Source organism: Meles meles, chromosome 12, assembly GCF_922984935.1.
Source record: "Meles meles chromosome 12, mMelMel3.1 paternal haplotype, whole genome shotgun sequence".
Classification (NCBI taxonomy): Eukaryota; Metazoa; Chordata; class Mammalia; order Carnivora; family Mustelidae; genus Meles; species Meles meles.
In genome coordinates, this window is record NC_060077.1 from 91,832,315 (window position 1) to 91,852,191 (window position 19,877).

General features: G+C 46.1%; 1 protein-coding gene across 2 annotated transcripts in view; it reads right to left on the minus strand.

Annotated features, from left to right (window-relative positions):
- Positions 1-215: 215 nt before the first annotated feature.
- The window catches only part of FBXO15 (F-box protein 15), a 44,882-nt gene continuing 25,220 nt past the window's right edge, over positions 216-19,877 (minus strand). For both annotated transcript variants that reach the window (XM_046025404.1, XM_046025403.1), the window contains exons 9-10: positions 6,336-6,460; positions 216-563 (exon numbers count right to left, since the gene is read on the minus strand). In XM_046025404.1, coding sequence (XP_045881360.1) covers positions 297-563; positions 6,336-6,460 — 392 coding nt within the window. In that variant the 3' untranslated portion in view covers positions 216-296. The remainder of the gene's footprint in view (positions 564-6,335; positions 6,461-19,877) is intronic.

The window sequence follows — 19,877 nt, forward strand, 5'->3', positions numbered from 1 at the left end:
CACAGTGATCACATGATCCCATGCTTAAGCAGAATTCCTTGTCTTTTAAATTGTAAGGGCAGAAGAGAATATCTTTTCCCTTATTTTATACGAATACATGCTATTTTCTTGTTTTAAAAATTTAACTTAATTCTCTAAACATTACTTTTTAAATGACCCAGGAATCATAATTTCTAATGTGAAAGAGGAAGGCATCAAACAGACGACTGCTTTATTTCAACTTCCAACACCAAGAACACAACGGGTGAGCACTCCAAAACAAACAGCAACAGGAATTCGCCACCTCCTGCCAACACTTAGTACGCTGTCCCAAACCACTGGTTTATTTTTGCTGTCCTCAGGTAAAGGACCAGGCTGACGATGAAGTATTCTTCCGTCTCCTTGATCCACACCAGCTCCACGTGCACTTTTCCTCCCGAGTCCACGTAGTCAACATAGTAAGTCTGTCCCAGGAAGTTAGGCCCATCAGAGGGCCCAGAAGGTCTCATGCAAACGGGGGAACTGAAACACCAAAAGGGTTTCCCATATTCATCCAAAAGGGTTACGTCCATTATAGAACAACTCTACAAAATAAACACAAATACTCATGAATGTAAGGACGAAATGGCCAACTGGACCTGATTTCCAGGTCTAACGAACACATGCACGAATGTGTAAATGAAGCCTTATCAGGAAGGGTGAAGGGAAACGGCGCGGAGGACAGAAAAGAGAATTACAGAAGCAGGCGGGGCCACACCAGGACCATGGGCGATCGGGAAGCGCTGGAGGGACGAGGAACCAGGGGCGCTAGGGGACGGCGGGGTCATGAGGGCGGCAGGGAGGCTGCCCATCACCTCCGCCACCGCAAGCAGCCGCTGGTGCCAATAAATGCGTCTCCAGTAAACAAAAGAGCAATGAGACAGGGCGGAGGCCGCTCAGAACGGCACAGGTGACCGTTACACGCCTGCAAAGAGACAGTAAGCCAAGCCCTCAGCTGCCAGAGGCAGTATTCGTAAGCCACACTGAGCAGAATCTGGTGCCCGGAGGTGAGGGCAAGGCAGAAGGGGCGCTAACCTCCCACTCTCTCTCTCCCATCGCTGCAGAAGAGCAGGGTCTGGAGAGAAGAAACATGTCCCTTACAGACCTGCCGCACCTACCACGCCGCGAAGTCACTGCTCCACGGGGTCTTGAGTTGGGGGAGATGCTGACGATGATTATTATCAATGAGCTACGGTTTTACACTTATTTCTTAATTGTGGTAAAACACGTGCAACAAATCTTCACCTTCGTAACATTTTTAGGCAGACAGCTTCCCGGCGTTAAGTGACACCGCTATGCAGCCTCAGCACCGTCTGCCTCCCGAGCTCTTTCCGTCTCGCAAGCCGGACACTCTGGACCCATGAAATGGTAACGTCCCAGCCGTCCCTCCCCGCAGCCCCCGGGAACCACCATTCTACTCAGTGTTTCTGCGAACTGGGCGCTCTCGGTACTTCAGGTAAGTGGAATCCTACAGTATCGGACCTTTTGCATCTAGCTTATTTCGTGCACCATAGTGCCCTCAAAGCTCGTCCGTGTTGTAGCATGTGCCAGGATTTCCTTCCTTCGGAAGGCGGGACAGCAGTGCACAGCACGTGCACACCACACTGTGTTTCTCCGTTCAGCTGCAGGCGGACACCGGGTTCCTACCACCTTTTGGCTCTTGTGACTAATGCTGCTGTGAAAGGAACATGAGTATGCAACGTTAGCTCTATTTTTTAACACGTTCTACTTACTAGCCACCAATCCAGGCAGTTTACATATACTGTTTTATTATACCCTCAAAATTAATTATTTTTCTCAAGAAACTATGGAGCAGTATCAAGGCTAAAATCCTCTAACACTTCCCGTTTTAGAAATGGCTCGTGATTTGCCATGACTTGGGCCCTGTGTTAGTGTTTTATTAATTGCAATTTAAATGCTTACTCTTAGATATCCATATAAAATGAACATTGATATCAACCTAACTATAGACACACAGATATTATCTACATAGAGAGATACACAAAGATATTATAGATGTCAGCAGAAACACTGCTTTCAGAGATCTACACATGGTTCAATGTGGCCGCAGCGCTGCCCATATGGACCTGAGTACGATCAGGCCAAAGAGTCCCGATTCAAAAAAAAGTGTTTCTCGGAGAGAAACTAAAGGAACACAATCATTCCAAAAGTTTAAAAAAAAAAGAGAGCGAGAGAGAGAAAGAGAGCAGGTCTATTAAGTGAGTGATGAGAAACGGTTCCTGCCTCTGGAGGAGACCTGAGTGAAGAACCAGCCCACAGGAACCATCCCCAGTCCCCGACGGCAGAGAGTGCAGCCCAGAGCCAAAAGCCCATGTGCACATGAGGCGGGGGCCGCCCGGCGAGACAGCAGGAGGTACCCAACGTTAGACGTTGCTCCGGATGCCCTTCCAGGTCCCGGAACAGCGCACGTCTGCCCACCACCCCGTCTGCTTCTGGCAGAACAGGGACCACCGTCCACAGACCACGGAGAAGGGCTCGCTGGAGCTGAGAACCGGGAAGCCACAGCCAACCCTGAGAGCTACAGTGTGTCCGTGTGTGCTGAAGTTGCTGAGCCCTTCTAGAATAAACAGCCATCATCATGGCCGTTTGATGAAGGAGGCTCTGCAGCCACATCAGCGCCCAAGATAAATCCCGGGTTGGGCGGTCCCGCTGACCCACTGCCCTTCGTCGTCCGAGCCGCTGGCTTAGCAGGCTCTCAGGTCTGTTCCTCAGAACCTCGTCGAAATCCAGCGGCTAGAACCGTGAGCAAGGAAGGGACCATGGAGGAGAAGGGGACACCCCAGGCTGCCCCAACATTTCAGAGGAAGGTGAAAGAGGAAATCACAGAGCAACAGCCAACAGGTTTAAGAACTCTTAGAGAAGGACGCTGCTCACGAGCCCTGCGCCCTCCAGGAAACGGCTTCCTCTGTCTGCTCCCAGCCCCTAGGCCGCCAGCGAGGTGCGCTCCCCACACCCACCCGGTTCCAAAGGCCGCACATTCTCCAACCCGTTCTTCCCCCACGGAACCCGGCACACGGCAGCCCAAAACCCTTCAACTGCCTCCCAGGACACAGACTCAACTCCAAATTCTCTACCCTGGGATGTGAGGCCCTTCGTGAGCCCCCAAGCCTGCCTCCCCACCTGCCTCCTGCTACCCCTCCCTCCTCCGGGCCACTCCTCTTGGAGCGGGGAGCCGGGTCACACTGAGGTCACACTGGGGTCACACTGGGGAAGTGCAAGGTGGACGGGCGGCCGCCACCGGGCTCTTCCGCCCCTCCCCAGTCCCTGGGACCCCAAGCCCCGCTTCAGCTTCACAGAGCACAGAGGCCACCTCCTCATGCACGTGGGGTGCGGGTTCTGCCCAGGTGCCGACTCCTTCAAGCACCCAGCACTGCCAGCAAACCCGCCGGGCATCTTTCCTGGGGGCTGGGGTGGGGACACAGCCACCATCACACCCTGAACCCAGGACAGGCCCATCGGCGGGCTTCACTGTTCTCGCACAAAGCACAAGCACAGTTGTACTAAAATACCTAGCTTGGGGCGCCTGGGTGGCTCAGTGGGTTAAGCCGCTGCCTTTGGCTCAGGTCATGATCTCGGGGTCCTGGGATCGAGTCCCACATCGGGCTCTCTGCTCAGCAGGGAGCCTGCTTCCCTCTCTCCCTCTCTCTCTGCGTGCCTCTCTGCCTACTTGTGATCTCTCTGTCAAATAAATAAATAAAATATTAAAAAAAATAAAAAATAAAATACCTAGCTTGACTCACAACGGATGTCAAGCACCATACAGATCTAAAAGTGACATTAAAATAACACCAAAAGTGCCAAGGCATGAAAGGATGAAGTACCAGGGACGGGTGTGAGAAGAGCCTTCCCAAAGGAAACTCCATCCCTCAGCACTTCCGCTAGGAACGGAGAGAAGGCACGAGAGTGTGTGGTTCGCACGACATGGACTTCTCTCGGAGTCCGCAGCAGGCCGACCGCCCCGGCCATCCACACCGCGATCGTAACCCCACGGCGACCAGTCAGAGGGCAGTAGGTCTGTGTGGACTCGGGACTAACAGCAGCCACGGCAGGGCCTCTGAGGTCACAATCTCACTTTAAAAAACAAAAAGAAAACTCATCAGCAAAGATGTGATGGTTTTAAATGTTGACCGCTGAGGAATCGCCCACATAAAATAATGAGTTGCTGACGTTGGACTGTAGTCACTCAGGCGACAGACACGTTTGGTCTGAACGGCCTCCGGGCAGCGAGGGTGGGCTGGCGGCCCTCACACCCCCGTGCTCCTCCGACGGAGAAGACTGCTCTGGGCACGGTAAACCAGGAGGCCCCCGGAGAGCCCACAGTGACCACACGCGCATTCAACAACACGGCGCCACAGGCAGCTCCTCCCTCTGCCATCACCACGATCATTACTATCCGTCCCGGGCGCAAAGTCACTGGCTTGGGGGACACGTCCTCACTGACCTGCGCCCCGATGGCATGCCGGGCGACAGGCCAGGCGGCTGTTCCCACAATTTTCACCACAAGCCACTTCGCTTTCTGGTGTTGAATAGTTACATGTGTCTAAGAAACCTTTTTATAGTTCACCCTTGTTCATAAAATGTTTTTGACGTCTTGAGAGCAATTTCTTAAAACATGTTTTATAGTTTCACTAGTTACACTGCTCAGACGCCTGAGGGAAATTCCCGATCTGCGTGGCGAACACAAGGGACAGGAAGGACATCACTTACTTCAACTTTTCTCCTTCAGGAACTCTGAGGACACCTCAGTCCTAATACCAAAGCCCAAATTAGGAACAGGAAAGTACAAATGGTCCTCACCCAGCCGGAGCCGGCGCACGGGAGAGGGCACAGCCGTGGAGCCCGGCTCCACCTCCCCCCGGAGCCCAGCTGGGAGAAGGAACTGCGGGGGGACAGTGTGCGGGGACATGCAGTCCATGGCTGACCTCAAGGACTCGAAAGCTCATTTTCAGATACAGCCATTTTGCTGGAAACATGCAACTCCTCAGTCATGTCAGTCTAGTGACCTACAGAATCCCAGCCTGGAGCTCATTTTGAAGCTACACCTTTGGCCTCTGGTTGTTGTAAAAAATCTGTCCCCGCATCGGCAGCTAAAATGCTATTTAGGATGGTCCGTTCCACAGCTTAGTCTGCCCTACATAAAGTCCCACGAGAGACTGTGTGTGACAACGAGAGCTGGGAAAGAGCTTTGTTTCTTTGCAGAATTACCCCACCTCCCTCCCTCTGCTCTCATCCTGCTCCAAATTCCAGAAAACACAGAACAAATTACAGCAGTTTTATAACCACACAGACATGTCAAGTCTTCTGTCTATCTGCATTCTGCCTTTCTTGGATCTCAAGGTCTACTCCAATTTTAATATTTTATCCCAGTACATATTTTTATAAGACCCATTAAAAAAGCCAGGTCTGTGTTCTTAAAGACATGAAACAATATTCTTTGGTATATGATAAAAATACTCTGTACCGAAGTTTAAATATTTCTTTACAATAAAGAGAATAAAGCAGTTCACTGTATCAAATATCAAGTGGCCCAAGAGATATTAATGATAATTAGCTGTTTTTAACACTCAATGATAACATGCTCTCGTGACCATCAGTAATTGTCCTGACAAGGCGTCCACACTCGTACAGAGGCATGTTACTGAAGGCAGATGCCACTGGCTCACCAGGGATACACCAGTCCGATTCATCCCGTAAAACGAAGATGGAGAACAACGAGAAGCAGGGGCAGCCACGGGCACGAGATCACAGAAGAAATAAACTCCATCTCAAGTGCTCTCACCCTCCTCCGCCCCCTTTTCTTCCCTCCTTCCCTGACGTCTCGCAACCACTAAATAAACTCTCCCATCCTTGTGGCTAATTTTTGGTGAGGCACAAATTGCTGTAACTGTTCAAGGAAGGGTATTCAAGGAAGTCTCTGTATCCTGACTTATAACTTGGTGTAAGAGCAGTTAAGATGGTGAGTAAATGCTACTTGCGTGGTCCGATCTAGAGGTCCACTTTCTCTCCACAAGACAGACAGACAGACAGAGGGGCTTCAAGGGATGGCAGGGATACCGAAATGTCACGGCATACTACCCACGGCTCCTGCTCCGCCACACTCCACAAAAGACAGGCGGCACTGAAGAAACACTGGTTGAACAGATAACCGGCTGTCAAAAGCGAAGAGAATGTGCACGTATCTTCAGACATTACAATAATAAAACCAGGACTTAAAAAGCACTATCATAGATATACATCGACAGACATTTTTTTATTACACAGAAGCCAGGTTACATTAAGAAAATAAAACAAATTACCTTTATACAGCCATCGAAAACATCAGTTCTCCAAGAGAGGCCAACTTTTCCAACAAGAGGTAGGTGTTCTGTGTTATTTTTAAACCTTATAACAACAAGCTTCACATATCCATTTTCAATGGATCCTGAAAAGATGTAAGATTTTGTAAATTACAACATACCCATGCAGGACAAGTCAAGACTCTTGAGGCTTGCTGCTTCATAAAGAATGCCTCATCTAGCCACGTCCTGGATGCAGGCATCTGGCTTGAAGGCGGCAGCATGCCCGCGCTGCAGAGACAGAGACACGAGTGTGGACCCTGGAAAGGTGCGGCCCGCCTCAAGGTGCGGTGGGGAGAGCCGCCTGGGGTGAACCTGGATCTCACCCGTCACTGATGAGAGATCGCTAAGGAGGCGGAGGTTCTCCTGATTTGATTAAGCTGACAGCAGGACAACAGTACACGGGAACTGGAGCTTCTCGGAAAGCTGATGCCAGAGCGGCCCAGACCTGAAATGTGGGGGAGCAAGGAGGGCGATGTCCACAGGACTGAGGACCTTGAGAGCAGGGCAGTAGGAAGAGATGCAAAGCCCAATGCACACAAAGGGAGCCAACATCTTTCACGTGCTTATTGGTAAGTAAAAATCCTTGCACTTACTGCCAACAGCTTGAGGACAGAGGCCCTGCCCCTCCTCTGATGAGTTAAATGTTGACTAAGAGCCACCTGGCCACCAGCAAGGGACCATCATGACCCAGGTATGCAGGTTCCGCTTTCCAAGGCCTGATGCTCGTCTCCGCACACTCTCCTAGCGTGCCCTGAAAAGTGACCAGCACGCGGGACAACGTAACCGCTCCTTCACTCCTACTCAGCAAAGTGAGTCATGGGGCAAAGCAGATGGAAGGATGGGGAAGAACAAATATTCTTTGACCTTAGGTGAGTTATTCCAGGGAACAAAATAAAGCCAAAGCTAAGTGGCCTTGGGAGCCAAAGCCCTACCCAGGAATTCGGCAGTGTCGTCCCTGAAGCCAAGCCTCAGTGCCGCTCTGCCAGCAGCCTCTCCCACGAAACGGTAATGGCTCTGAGCAGGAGAGCCCGTTGGAGTCGAGCTTCCCAGCCCTGCCAAAGTGCACCAGGAGCCTGTCTGTCCCCAGGACAGAGGCAGCTCCCCATGGCATCTCCTCCCTGCTGAGTAATTAGCAAGAACCGTGCAGCTTCTCTCCTCCTCTCGCCCAGCATGGAGCAAACGCCAAATGACACTGACCCTTCCCGGCAACAGCTCCCTGTCCCCTCGGCAGGGCTGGACCGAAGCAGGGAGGAGATCTGTGAAAAGCCAAGCCTCAGAGGAGACGCGGTAATGACATTCTGAGTGGACCAGATGCGGCTCTGCTCTGTCTTACTGCACAGCCATGTGCAAAACCAAGAGAGACCTCCGACCGCTGGCATGTGCACCAGCAGCCAGGCAGGAAGCCGCGAGTTCATCTTCCATGTGGCTTGTCCTCAGGACACTGTAGAAAATGGACCCCAAAGTACAACAGCCAATAACATCTCACTGGCAATTGTCTCAGCTAATGAACACGAAATCTCTGTGGAAGCAAGGACTGCTGTTATTTTATTACCAAATATTCTCCCACTTCAGAACAACTTTAACATTTGCAGGGTCTTGAAAGGTCAGAGTTCTCTCCGCACACTCTGTAAGTGCTTGTATCTATCAGAGAAAAAGGTTAAGCTCACCCTGCATTTAAACAATCTGCGCATTGAATGTACGTGGGAAAATGTTTATATATAAGATGGGCAATATTTGTGAGTACTGTACGCCAACCACTGGGTCAAGCCCTTTATATATAGTACCTTAAAAGAACGACTTTAAAATATCTTACAATCCTACTATTAATTAGGTATTACAGTTTTCTGAATTCACAGGTGAGACAAGGACACACAGAGAGATGAACAGTACATCATCCAAGGTCATACCACTAAGTGGCAGAGACATGATTCAAACATTATGTGTCTATTATAAGACGGATCTTATAGGAGATTAAAACATATACAACAAAAGGGGAAACATAATCTCCGATTTGCTTAAATAATGAGATTTATAATGTAGATTTAAATTCTCACGCAGTTTTGTTTTCGTATTACTGCCAATAGAGAAAGATCTATAAACTAGCAGACAATACACGCTGGGGAATCGCTTCCAGCTCCCCAATTCTGTGGCACTTCCTGTGTCTGTGAGTCCCAGGCTTACTCATCTGCCCTCCCCAGCCCTCCTATAACTAGGTCAGAAGTGGCATGGGTTCCTTCACGTGAGCTAACACTCACCACTGGAAACCATAAAACTCCTAGAAAAAAAACATAAGCTCCTTGCTATAGGTCTTGGCAACACATTTTTGGATCTGACTCCAAAAGCAAAGTCAACAAAAGCAAAAGTAAATAAATGGAACTGCAGCAACCTAAAAGGCTTCGACACCACAAAGGAAACCATCAATAAAGTGAAGAGATAACCTACCGAATGGGAGAAAACATTTGCAAATAACATGGCCAATAGAGGTTGCTATGCCAAATATACAAAGAACTCATAAAACTCAGTATCAGAAGAAAATCCAATTAAAAAAGGGACAGAGAATCTAAATAGATTTTTTCGCAGAGAAGGCATCCAGATGACCAACAGACACATGAAAAGATGCTTGACATCACTCTTCCTCGGGGAATGCACACCAAAACCACCCAGAGATGTCTCCTCACACCTGTCAGAATGTTATGAAAAACAATCAGAACAACAATGACAACAACAAAAACGAGAAATAACAAGCATTGGTGAGGATGTGGAGAAAAGGGAACCCAAGTGCACTGCTGGTGGTAAGTAGCTGCACTGATTTACACGTCCCACTCTGGAAAACAGTACAGATGTTCCTCAAAAATGTTTTTAAAAAACTACCAAATGATCCAGCAACTCCACTTCTGGGTATCTGTCCAAAGGAAATATAATCACTAGGTCAAAAAAAACCCTTTGCCTCGCCATGTTCACTGAAGCATTATTTACAATAGCCAAGGCATGAAAACAACCTGAGTACCCATCAGTGATGGAATGGAAATGGAATGGAAAACAATATGTAATATACATACAATATACATACAAAAAATCATATCAAAAAATATGTAACACACGCACACACACACTGGAATATTATTGGCCACCAAAAAGAACGAAATCCTTCATTTGCAGAAACACGGATGGATCTAAAGGACGTTATGCTAAATGAGCTAAGCCAGACACAGAAAGACAAAACCCTATGATTTCATTTATATATGGAATCTGAGAAACAAAACAAATGAAAAAATAAAACTCATAAATTCAGAGAACACAATGGTGGTTGCTAGAGGCCAGGAGTGAATAAAATGGGTGAAGCACGTCAAGAGGTACAAACTTCCAGTTACATAATACATAAGCCACAGGGATGTAATGTACAGCATGAAGACTACAGTCAAATATTCGTAGAGCATACTTGAAAGTTGCCAAAATTTTCTGTACGGTGACAGATGGTAACTAGACTTATTGCAATGATCATTTCATGATGTATAAACATCCAGTCATTATACCATAAACCAGAAAGTAATGTAATATGCCGATTATGTCTCAATAAAAAAATGTTTTTAGAGATACCATTAAGAAAATGAATAAGCCAGCCACAGGCCGGAAAAAGATATTTGTAGAACATTTATCTGCCAAAGGATTGGTATTCAGAATACATAAAGAACTCCTATGATTCAAGAATAGACAAGTCGTTATCTTTAGAAAGGTGAAAGGATTAGTAGACACTTCAAAAAGAAGATAGGAAAATGGCCAAGAGGTACATAGAAAAGTGCTCACCACTACTGGCCATTAGAGAGGAACAAATGAAAGCCAGGATGATCAATCTCTCTCCCACACTCTGGAACAACTAAGATTTAAAAGACTAATAACATCAAATGTTGGCTGGGAAAAAAAAAAAAAAAATGTTGGCTGGGATATGGAGCAACCAGAACACTCACACAACACTGCCGGCAATATAAAATGGTACAAACACTCTAAAAAAATATTTTGGCAATTTCTTATACATAAAATGTTCTTGTATATAATAAAATGTCTGACAACTTTTAATACATTAACCTTCCCCAAAACCCTATCCCCAGGATTCCAGTACTAGGTACTTCATCCAGAGAAATAAAAAACTTATCTCCACAAAAAAAGACTTTCACAAAAATTCTGTAACAGCTTTATTCAGGATAGCCCTAAGTAGGAAACAACCCATATTCCCCGTCCGTCCACAGGAAGACAGGTAAGCAAATTGTGGCATATTCACTCAATGGAGTATTACTCCTCAATAAATGGGAATGACATCAAGACTTGCAACAGTATAAATGAAACTCAAGGCATTTTGCTGAAAGAAAGAATCTGGACACAGAAGAGTACATCTTGCAGGATCACACTGATATAAAGTCCTAGAAAAGGCGAAACTATCTATGGTGGGGAAAAAAAATCAGAAAAATGTATGTGGGAGTTCTTGTACTATTCTTATCATTTTTTCTAGGTTGGAAATTACATCAAAATAAAAAGCTACCAAAAAAGTAGCACTCAATAAAGGTGAGCTGTCAGCAGCTCTATCAAACTTCCTCTGAAGGCCCCCTTCTGCTTTTGACAACGAGGAGCTCTTTGCCTATCCAACCGGTAACTCTGGGAATGCCCAAGTCTGTGTCCTCACATCTTCTTCCTCTTCCCTTAGGGAGTTTAGTCCCTCAAAACCTCAACATTCCCCTCCATGGCTCATAGCACCCTTCATCCTACACTAATCTCTTCCTTTTCTAAGCCCTGCTGCACATCCACCTGAACATTTAATTATACCAGATAGTTTCTGCATGTTAGATGTTTCCTAAAATAACCTACTGTCTTTGGGAATAAAGGTCATGTCTTCTATGGCATGATTAATGGCACTGCTAATAACATTTCTCATTTCTCAGCCATGATTAGAATTCATTTTTGCCCCATAAATAGAACACAGAAAAGGCAGGAAGTAAAGAATGCTGGGAGGAGAGATGGACTGATTGGCTTGACAGAATGATTTTCCTAAGGCAAACCAGGAGAAAAGGGAAGGGGGTTAGAGAAGAACAGTACTGCCTGAGGCAGGAAAGGCAACACGGGCTCACTGAACACAAGCCTGGGCACTCAGGAAGGTGGTGCCCTAGCGTGCCATCTGAGAGACCAATGGGAATTCATGGACTGGACATCAGGAAGCAACTCCCAGGCGGGTGTGTAAATCTTGGGTAAAGAGGAAGAAGACAAACTCAAAAATATTTCTCATGAAGTATTAACAATTGAAAGTTGCAGAGACACCAACATTACAAAGGAATAATTAATAACAAAACAGAAAAGTCATCAGACTCAAATGATCGATAGAATAGGCACTTGCTCTTCAGGTGAGAAAATCTTGAGTATTTCCCCCTTTCCTTGCTGGGTATCTATCATCAATCTCTTCAAGGCAAACATATAGCTTCTCTCTTTTTCTCAGCTAATTTTTTTCAGATACCTCTCTTGTTTTCCAAACCCCTGATACACATGAAATTTAAGTAGTTAAATACAGACACAGATCATGGACTATGACAAGAGAGGAGGTCTCCGAGTGTGATGAGGATCAGAACTTTCTCCCCTAGTTTCACTTGCTGTGTGGACAGCAAGAGTGAAATGAATTGGAGCTGTGATGGAAAGAGACTAGAAGAGGAGAACTCTCAAATCCGTAGGACAATTTCGCTCCCGAGTCCATAGCTGATGAGCTGACAACATCAGTAAAATCTCCTAAGTCTCTGAGTCTCTACTTCTCTCATACTAGCGAGAACCCTAACAGGCGACACTTGCTGCTGGCCTTGCTCCCGGTGCTGGTGACAATACTCGATTTTCAACAGGATGAAGTGTGTACTTAGACCTTTAAAAACTCACTGCTCCTTAATTGAATAATGTTTCAAAATGACTTTTTCCATTGATGTAAAAATTTAGACTTTTTCAGGTATTTTTCACAAGACCCACTCCTATCTTCCATGCCTGTGGACCAATTTTGCATCAATCCAGTTGATTTGAGTACACGTTACTTTCTCTAGGCTAGTCTTTCCAAAGATGTTTAGGGAAAAGGTGTATGGATATTTGTTTGGGGCTCTCCAACATCTGTTCTGCCTTTCTCACCAAGCCTGTTCTTACATTCCTCAGAGACACACCCCCAGGCCAGTCCCCATATTTCAGATGGAAGCTGCCAGGCTCAGATACGGAGCTTCCCATTCACCTGGCACATGTCTGAGTCAGGGACAAGTTCCTAAGCCAACTAGAACCAAGGAGGGGGTGCTGGAAACGGGAACCTCACACTAGGACGAGATCTAGAGCTAGCCAGAGCTGCTGTGAAAGGAGGAAGTGTAACTCAGAATACAGTGAAGCAGGGAGAATCAGAATGGGAGAGACGAGGAGGGACAGACAGGCTGTCTAGACATATCCAGTCCCACTGACAGGCAATAAGCCCTCGCATCAAACTGTTTGAAATAAAACCTCCTCCTGGATTTTTCAACAACATGAAACCCTCTTGCTAAGCCAGTTTTAGGTTAGGTTTTCCATAGTTTTCAACCAATTGTTTTCATCTGTACAGAAGTGGCGTTTTCCTTTTAAAAATAATTTTTGAATCAGAAAAATGAATATAAGTGGAAAAAATAAGATGATGATGGGAAAACATATTTGAGATGATGCTGAGACACAAACGGCTCCATACAGGTCCCAGAGGAGGTCGGGGCAGATATATTTAGGAACAGAAACTGGGATATACTTTCTGGAAAGAAGTGGGACATCTTTTTCTCTGAAACAGAAAAGAACCCAAGAACACAAAGAGACTGTATTATAGTGACAATGTGACAGCAGATGAGAGAGGAAGATCAGGAAGCACAGAGGTGACAACGTTTCTTAGCACAGCAGGTAGTAAGCCCAAGAACAAGGAACAGAGCAGGAAGAGGGCTCTGATCATACCTAAACAGCCCTTACATGACACATAAAGGGGACTTGACGCGAGCTGATTAAGACTTCTGGGTCGCAACAAGGGGTAAGTCGGAGTCTGATAGCACCAACGGTCACGCATTGGTGATTTCCCCCAAGGGGACAGGGTGCATTCAAGTGAGGAAAGCAGAGTCACGGGGAGCAGTGTTTTAGTTATCCAATGCAGGGAAGCCACAGGGCAATAAGAAAAGGGGCTCTCCGGTGACTGACACCAAACACGGAACCCCAGCTGTGTGCCCTGAAAATCATGGCAGAAAGGGAAAGAAGAAAGAAGATAGAAGAAGAAACAACCCAAAGAGGTCTGTTGAAGACACAGAATTCATGGATGGTAACATCTTTGTGACCTAAGAAGTGGCTTTACTAAGTTCAACATCCTGACGGTGTACAGTTCTAATAATAACTAAATTCACACAAGGAAAAATTAGAAAACCCATTTCTTATGTTTCATATTAGTGGTAACTCCCTCAAACTGCTTGTTTTAAGAGATTCCATTTTTCACTATTGCCTTAATAAATATCCATGAAAAATCACAATGTTTACTATTTAAACAATATCCCTGAAAGTGAAAACAAACAAAATAAAGACCTCATAGCCTTCCTTTTAAATTCTTTTTTAAAATTCAAATGGCCAGAGAGAAAGAAAAAACTCAAAATGTGAGGGTGAATGTCACACAGAAGTCAGAGTGCAGAACAGCAGGAGAAGACGAGAGGGACCCCCACAGAGGCCTCTCCTCACTGGGCCTGACTTGGACACGGCCTGGGCTCTTCGGCCGCCATTTGGAAACCCTTCCATTTCTAACAAGGAGGCCTGCAGTTTCATTTTGTACTGGGCCCCACAAATCACGTGGCCTGCCTCACCTCCAGACAGAGTACTTCAGCTCCTGATGAGCTCTGGCATAAAAGGTATGGCGATGTGTGTTCTCCTGTTCTGTGAGCAGTAACGTGTAATGCTGATTTTTCATAATGGTTCACCAGATGGACAAAATAGGGAAAATGTACTAACCCCCACCAATGAAGATGCTGTAAAGAATTATCTGTTCTAATTTTCATAGGTAATCACCACCCAGACAGGAGTGTACTATTTCTAATGTCTTCCTGTTATGATAAATGCTTAGAGAGAATAATCTGACCTGGAAACATAGAAAGTAATTAGTATCCACAGAGGGAACAAAACAAGTCATTTATTCTTGGAATCACAATAGTAAAAATGAGGTAACAGGCTACATAGGAAAAACATCCAGAACAAACTATTAAAACTTTATAAGCAGAATTTCTTTAAAGACAGGTTATCTGGGCTTATCAGGTTCTACTGCTGAACAACTGAAACCCCATTTTTCAGGAGGAAAAGGAAGTTTCTGAAACCGATTCCTTCTTTTTCTCCCAACATATTCTAGTGTGTCTTACAGACTTAAGTATTGAACATGCATTATTTAATCAGCATTTTAATGAAGAGTGTGTTGCAGAAACTCTGTAGGACATTGCCTGAATCTAAGAGATCATGAAACATGAGCTGAAAGAATTCACCCATGACGGCAACACAATTTTAGTATATGTGCTGCCGAAGCGAGCACTCATGACGGCAACACAAAAATGAAGCCTCAGCGAGTGGAGGGTCCACACAGAGAATGCTTCTCCAGAGGCCAGCGACAGAGACTTAAATAAAGGCGAGAGAGAGTCTGAAACCCTCAAAGGAAAGAGATCACTGCCTGCCTTCCAAATTGACATACACATTTAATGCAAATCTGGTCAAAATCCAAATGAGATATTTTAAAATCTGGCTGAGTGGTTATTAAACACATCAAAAGAATATCTGGATGAAAATAGAGAAAACGTAGATGATTCATCAGTAAGAAATTTCACATTGGAGGAGGTCACATAATTTCATAACAAAAACATGAGAGGGTACAGGTGGGCTCAGTAGGATAAGTGTGACTCTTCATCTCGGGGTTGTGAGTTCAAGTCCCACAGTGAGCGTACGGATGACTTAAATAAATAAGTAAATAAACTGAAAAAAAAAAAAAACCCACAAGTAAAGCTCAAAATATCTTCTTGCCTGGTAGGCACATAAGAAGGAGGGATGCTTATTTGCAACAGAAAAAGTCCTAAGAGGGAAGGGCTTGGGAATCCATAGGCTTTGTACATTTTATGTTAATCAAAAGGAAGTGTGGGTTTACACACACGAGATCCAAAAATGATATACACTAAATTAAAAGACAAAAGACAGAGGAGAAGTGAGTTGGAGGAAATCGGAGGGGAAGACAAACCATAAGAGACTGTGGACTCTGAGAAACAAACTGAGGGTTTTGGAGAGGAGGGGGGTGGGAGGTTTGGTGAGCCTGGTGGTAGGTATTAAGGAGGGCACGTACTGCATGGAGCACTGGGTGTGGTGCATAAACAATGAATTTTGGCACACTGAAAAAAAATTAAATTTTTTTAAAAAGCAAAGACAAAGTAGAGAAAATATTTTCAATAAACACAACTCCTACAAATCGTAGAAATAACAGAACCAATCAAATAAGCACATGGAAATTCAATTAGAAGGGAAATGTAAAAATAGACCTTAGGGCAGCAGCCCAGGCCAAGCATCCTGGCGGCGCCCCTAGTACCTGCCTGACCCTGAGAGTCCTTGGAAGGCAGGCTCAGATGGGGCCACACTTTGCAAGCAAGGACGCTGACAGCTGGCCACGGCCACGTGCCTGTCAGTGGCAGCAGCGAGGGGCCTCCTGTGACGATGCCTGCCCGCAGCCTACCCAGCGGCCGCTACAACCGTCCACCTCGACTGTAGTCAACGGCGTCTGTAAATAGACTAACATTCAGAGACACGTGCAGGTGTAAAACAACCAGATGTCACTTTCACCTCCCAAATCAGCCAATATTTTTCAAAATAACGTTCATCACAATAGCACTACAACCATGAAAAGCCGAGACCGAAAGGCCCATTAGGAAAATGGGCTAATACATCATGATAAATCCAAACAATGGGAGGTCATACGACTTTTCAAGATCAAATTTACTAAAACGATTTAGTGACATGGGAAAATGCCCACAGCGGTAAGGGGGGGAAAAGGCAGAGTGTGTCACTGTTCACGGAAGGTGGTCCACAGATAGAAAATTAGCTGCGTGTTTGAAAATGGGCCAAAATATAAACAAGAGTTGTCCTGGGTGATTTTTATTTGCTTCTTTATAAACTTCTATATATTCAGAATTTTTAAATCCTATAATAAAAAAGCATTCGTTTTTAAATGCGTTTTTCTAACAACTGGAAAAGTCAAATGACAGAAGCAGCATACTTTAAAAATCCTTTCCCTTTGCTTCTTTTCTATCATGCTCCCTCCCAACCCTGATAAAAAGGCTACAACATGCTGTCCTGGGCAAAACCCTTTTCCTTCAGGTACTGAAAATTGGTAATAATTAGCTTGATACAAAGATCAAAAAATATACTTTCCTTCATACTTCGCATTGCTGATCAGGCCTTTCTTCAAGCTCTATTTACACTTCAAAACGCAGCTGCAGTATTTCCTGCCTGCTCCTTCCAGAGGCTGAGCCACACTCCCACGGAAGTGCGCACGGACAGTTGTGCGGACCGGAGTCAACACAGCAGCCCGGGGACTGCCTGCTGGCGGGGCCGGCCTGCGCCTGTCCCAGCACTTAGAGTCCACCCGTCTCTCCACCTCGTCCTTCCTAACCCGTAGCAGCGGCTCCTCACATCGTCGTCAGAATAGCCACGTGGTTTATGCCGTGCATCCTGACCTCTAGGGCCTGCAACAGGGCCAGGCAGAGGGGGCCTCCGGGACCAGCCCCCAATAAGGACCCCGGGCTCTGAGTCTTTAAACAAGCTTCTCAGGCAGACAACCTTTCACGCATGTTTTCACACTCATTCCGGGAGAAAATAAGCACCCTCCCAGGCGACTAGCCCACACAGGGCTTCCTTCTGCAGGCCCCACATACCTTCTCCCCTTTGCCGATTTGCTCTGTACCCTTTCACCATAGTAAACCTTAGCCATCAATACGACTACATCCTAAGTCCTGTGAGTTCTCCTAGTGAATCACTGAACCCGGGGATGGCCCTGGGGTACCAATGCCAGCTGTCCACCCACGTTTCTGAAAGAACAAAAGATAGCAAGCAGACAAAGAAACTTTATACACTTCTACAAGCTTAACTCACGGTTTCATTCACAAACCCCTTTCATTATTTCCTTCACTGTTTCTCTCTCCTACCCGTTGCCTCTCGTAAATCCACTGTAGGTGATAAAATATTTCTTCTCCTAAACATCCTTTTAGCTTTATTTTAGGGACCATACACAAAGAAGCAGGTAGCAAGTATGGGCAGGTAGAGGGATCATCAATTTTTCTTTGAAGAGAGATAATATGGATCATTTTAAGAAACCTCTGAATCCATTCATGACTTGTCAAGGTGACAGAATACATAAAAATACAAAGAGAAAACTTCCCAGTTTCCGACAAAATTCCAAGGGGAGGGAGTGAAAACTTTCGGGAAGGAAGGAAGGACACAGATCCTTTCTTTCGCAAGGAGGTAGTGCTGAGAGGGAGGAACTCCTGCCCTCAGTACAGTGTCTGACTGAGGGAAAATAATGTCTGGAAGCTTGAGCAATATCTTATAAAATCAGGTCCTAGGCTACTCCTGAGCACTCCGGAATGGAGCCCGCTCTGATCGGAAAGGGCGAAGGCAGCTGAAGAGTCCAGCAGGGCTGGGCGGTCACCGGCCTGGGAACTCAGCGCACCAGGCCAGCGCGGGAATCCAATGCCGAGGGCATTAGCAGTGGCTTCAGGTGGATGAGGACAGGCCCTGCGGCATGCAGGGCCCTTGCTTGGGAGCCCACGGAGGTGAGGTCCTGCTCATCCTGAGTATCTCCCACTGAACCAGCTCGGACCTGACCTCTTCTCTGTGTCAGCAGTCCCACTCCAGGCACCAAGAACTAGCCAGGGTCTGCCGCTTTGCTTGTAACAGTAACATGTGTGGTAAAAAGGAAAAGAAGAAATCTAAAGGACCTTGTAGCAAAGTCCATGAGACGGAGTTAAGAAAAGAGAACAAAAGGCAATCTGGTTCAGAGAAAACACTGTGACAGAGAGGCCGAGCATCTCAACTGGCCAGAACTCACTCCGATACTTCACTTCAATATACACATGGTACGAGCCTTTGGACTATGTGTATTCCCTGCGGAGACGATTCTGAAAAGCCTCTCAGCCCATTTTAGCCAAATGAGTCTACACGATGCGTCTACACTACCATGCTAGAGGAACACACGCGCGTCCTCTAACAGAGGGAGGCATGCTCACACACAGGTGTATCGTGGTACAACTCATTGAAACAGCTAGTAACTGCTGTGCGGTGCGCCCCGCATTTGGGAGAATAATCTGATAAAAGACTCTGGAGGCACAAAAGATGTGTACAGCTCCCCCCCTTTCCCGTGACACCGCACACTCTTGGTCAGTGGGTTTAACATGCAGTCCGGCCAGTCCCCTCCGTGCATTTTCAAAGTTTAATCAGGACCTGGATGGCGATCGCATGAGTGTTTGCTTTACGATAGTCTGTTTGATGCATTTCTCTGTGTCAGTGCACAATACGAAGAAGTTTAATTTTAAGACAGAGAAAAGCAAGGGAACAACACACTGAATGGTGGTGAACACCTTATACAGAACCAGCTGGAAGGGACACCCAGGTGGCTTCCAAGTTACTAGTAATGGTTCATTTCCTAAACGGTGTGGTGGTTACATGGGTTTTATTGTTTGTTTGTTTTTCCGTAGTCTGTACACACATCATATGTAGGAAAGAATATATTATCTCACAATTAAAATTTTAAAACAAAAATTCTGTCAGCCATTCTAAATGCACATGAGTATGTCTAAACGGATGTAGACTCAACTTTGCAAGTTGCATCATAAATTCCCACGGGGATTTTTTAATACAACTGCAGTGAATTTGTGGACTAAACTGGTATGTCCTCAGAATTCTTATTTAAAGGTGGAATGCTGGAAATGACCCTACACAATCACCAAATTCAGGCTCCGTTTAGAAGTTACATCATATTTAATTAAAGCTGTGCCCTTTCCATGCCCCGGGGTCTCCTGCTAAGTAGTCTGGACCCCCACCGTTACCCTATCTGAACACTGCGCTGGTCACCTGGTCTGCCCTTCCAGAGGACCCCCCAGGAATCCCGCTTGCCCCACACGTGCCTGTCACCTGGCTCAGCAGGCTCCGTGTCCGCCACATCTATGCCCTGTGGCCGGCACAGGTGGGTTCACTAACTGCTTGTTGACGAATGAATCAGATAAACAAATCCTACCTTGCCCCCTTTGCTTCCTCCGCTGCCTGCAGATGGCCTCGTTACAATCAGGCCGGGCTCCTCACGTCTCACTGATGACAGACAGTGGACAGAGCCACCTCAACGTTAGGGACACGATGATAAAACCTTTTGTCCTTGACAGGGCGAGAAAGTGTTCTTAAAACGCAGGGCAAAGTGCTGTCGTCCCCAACTGCAATGACAGG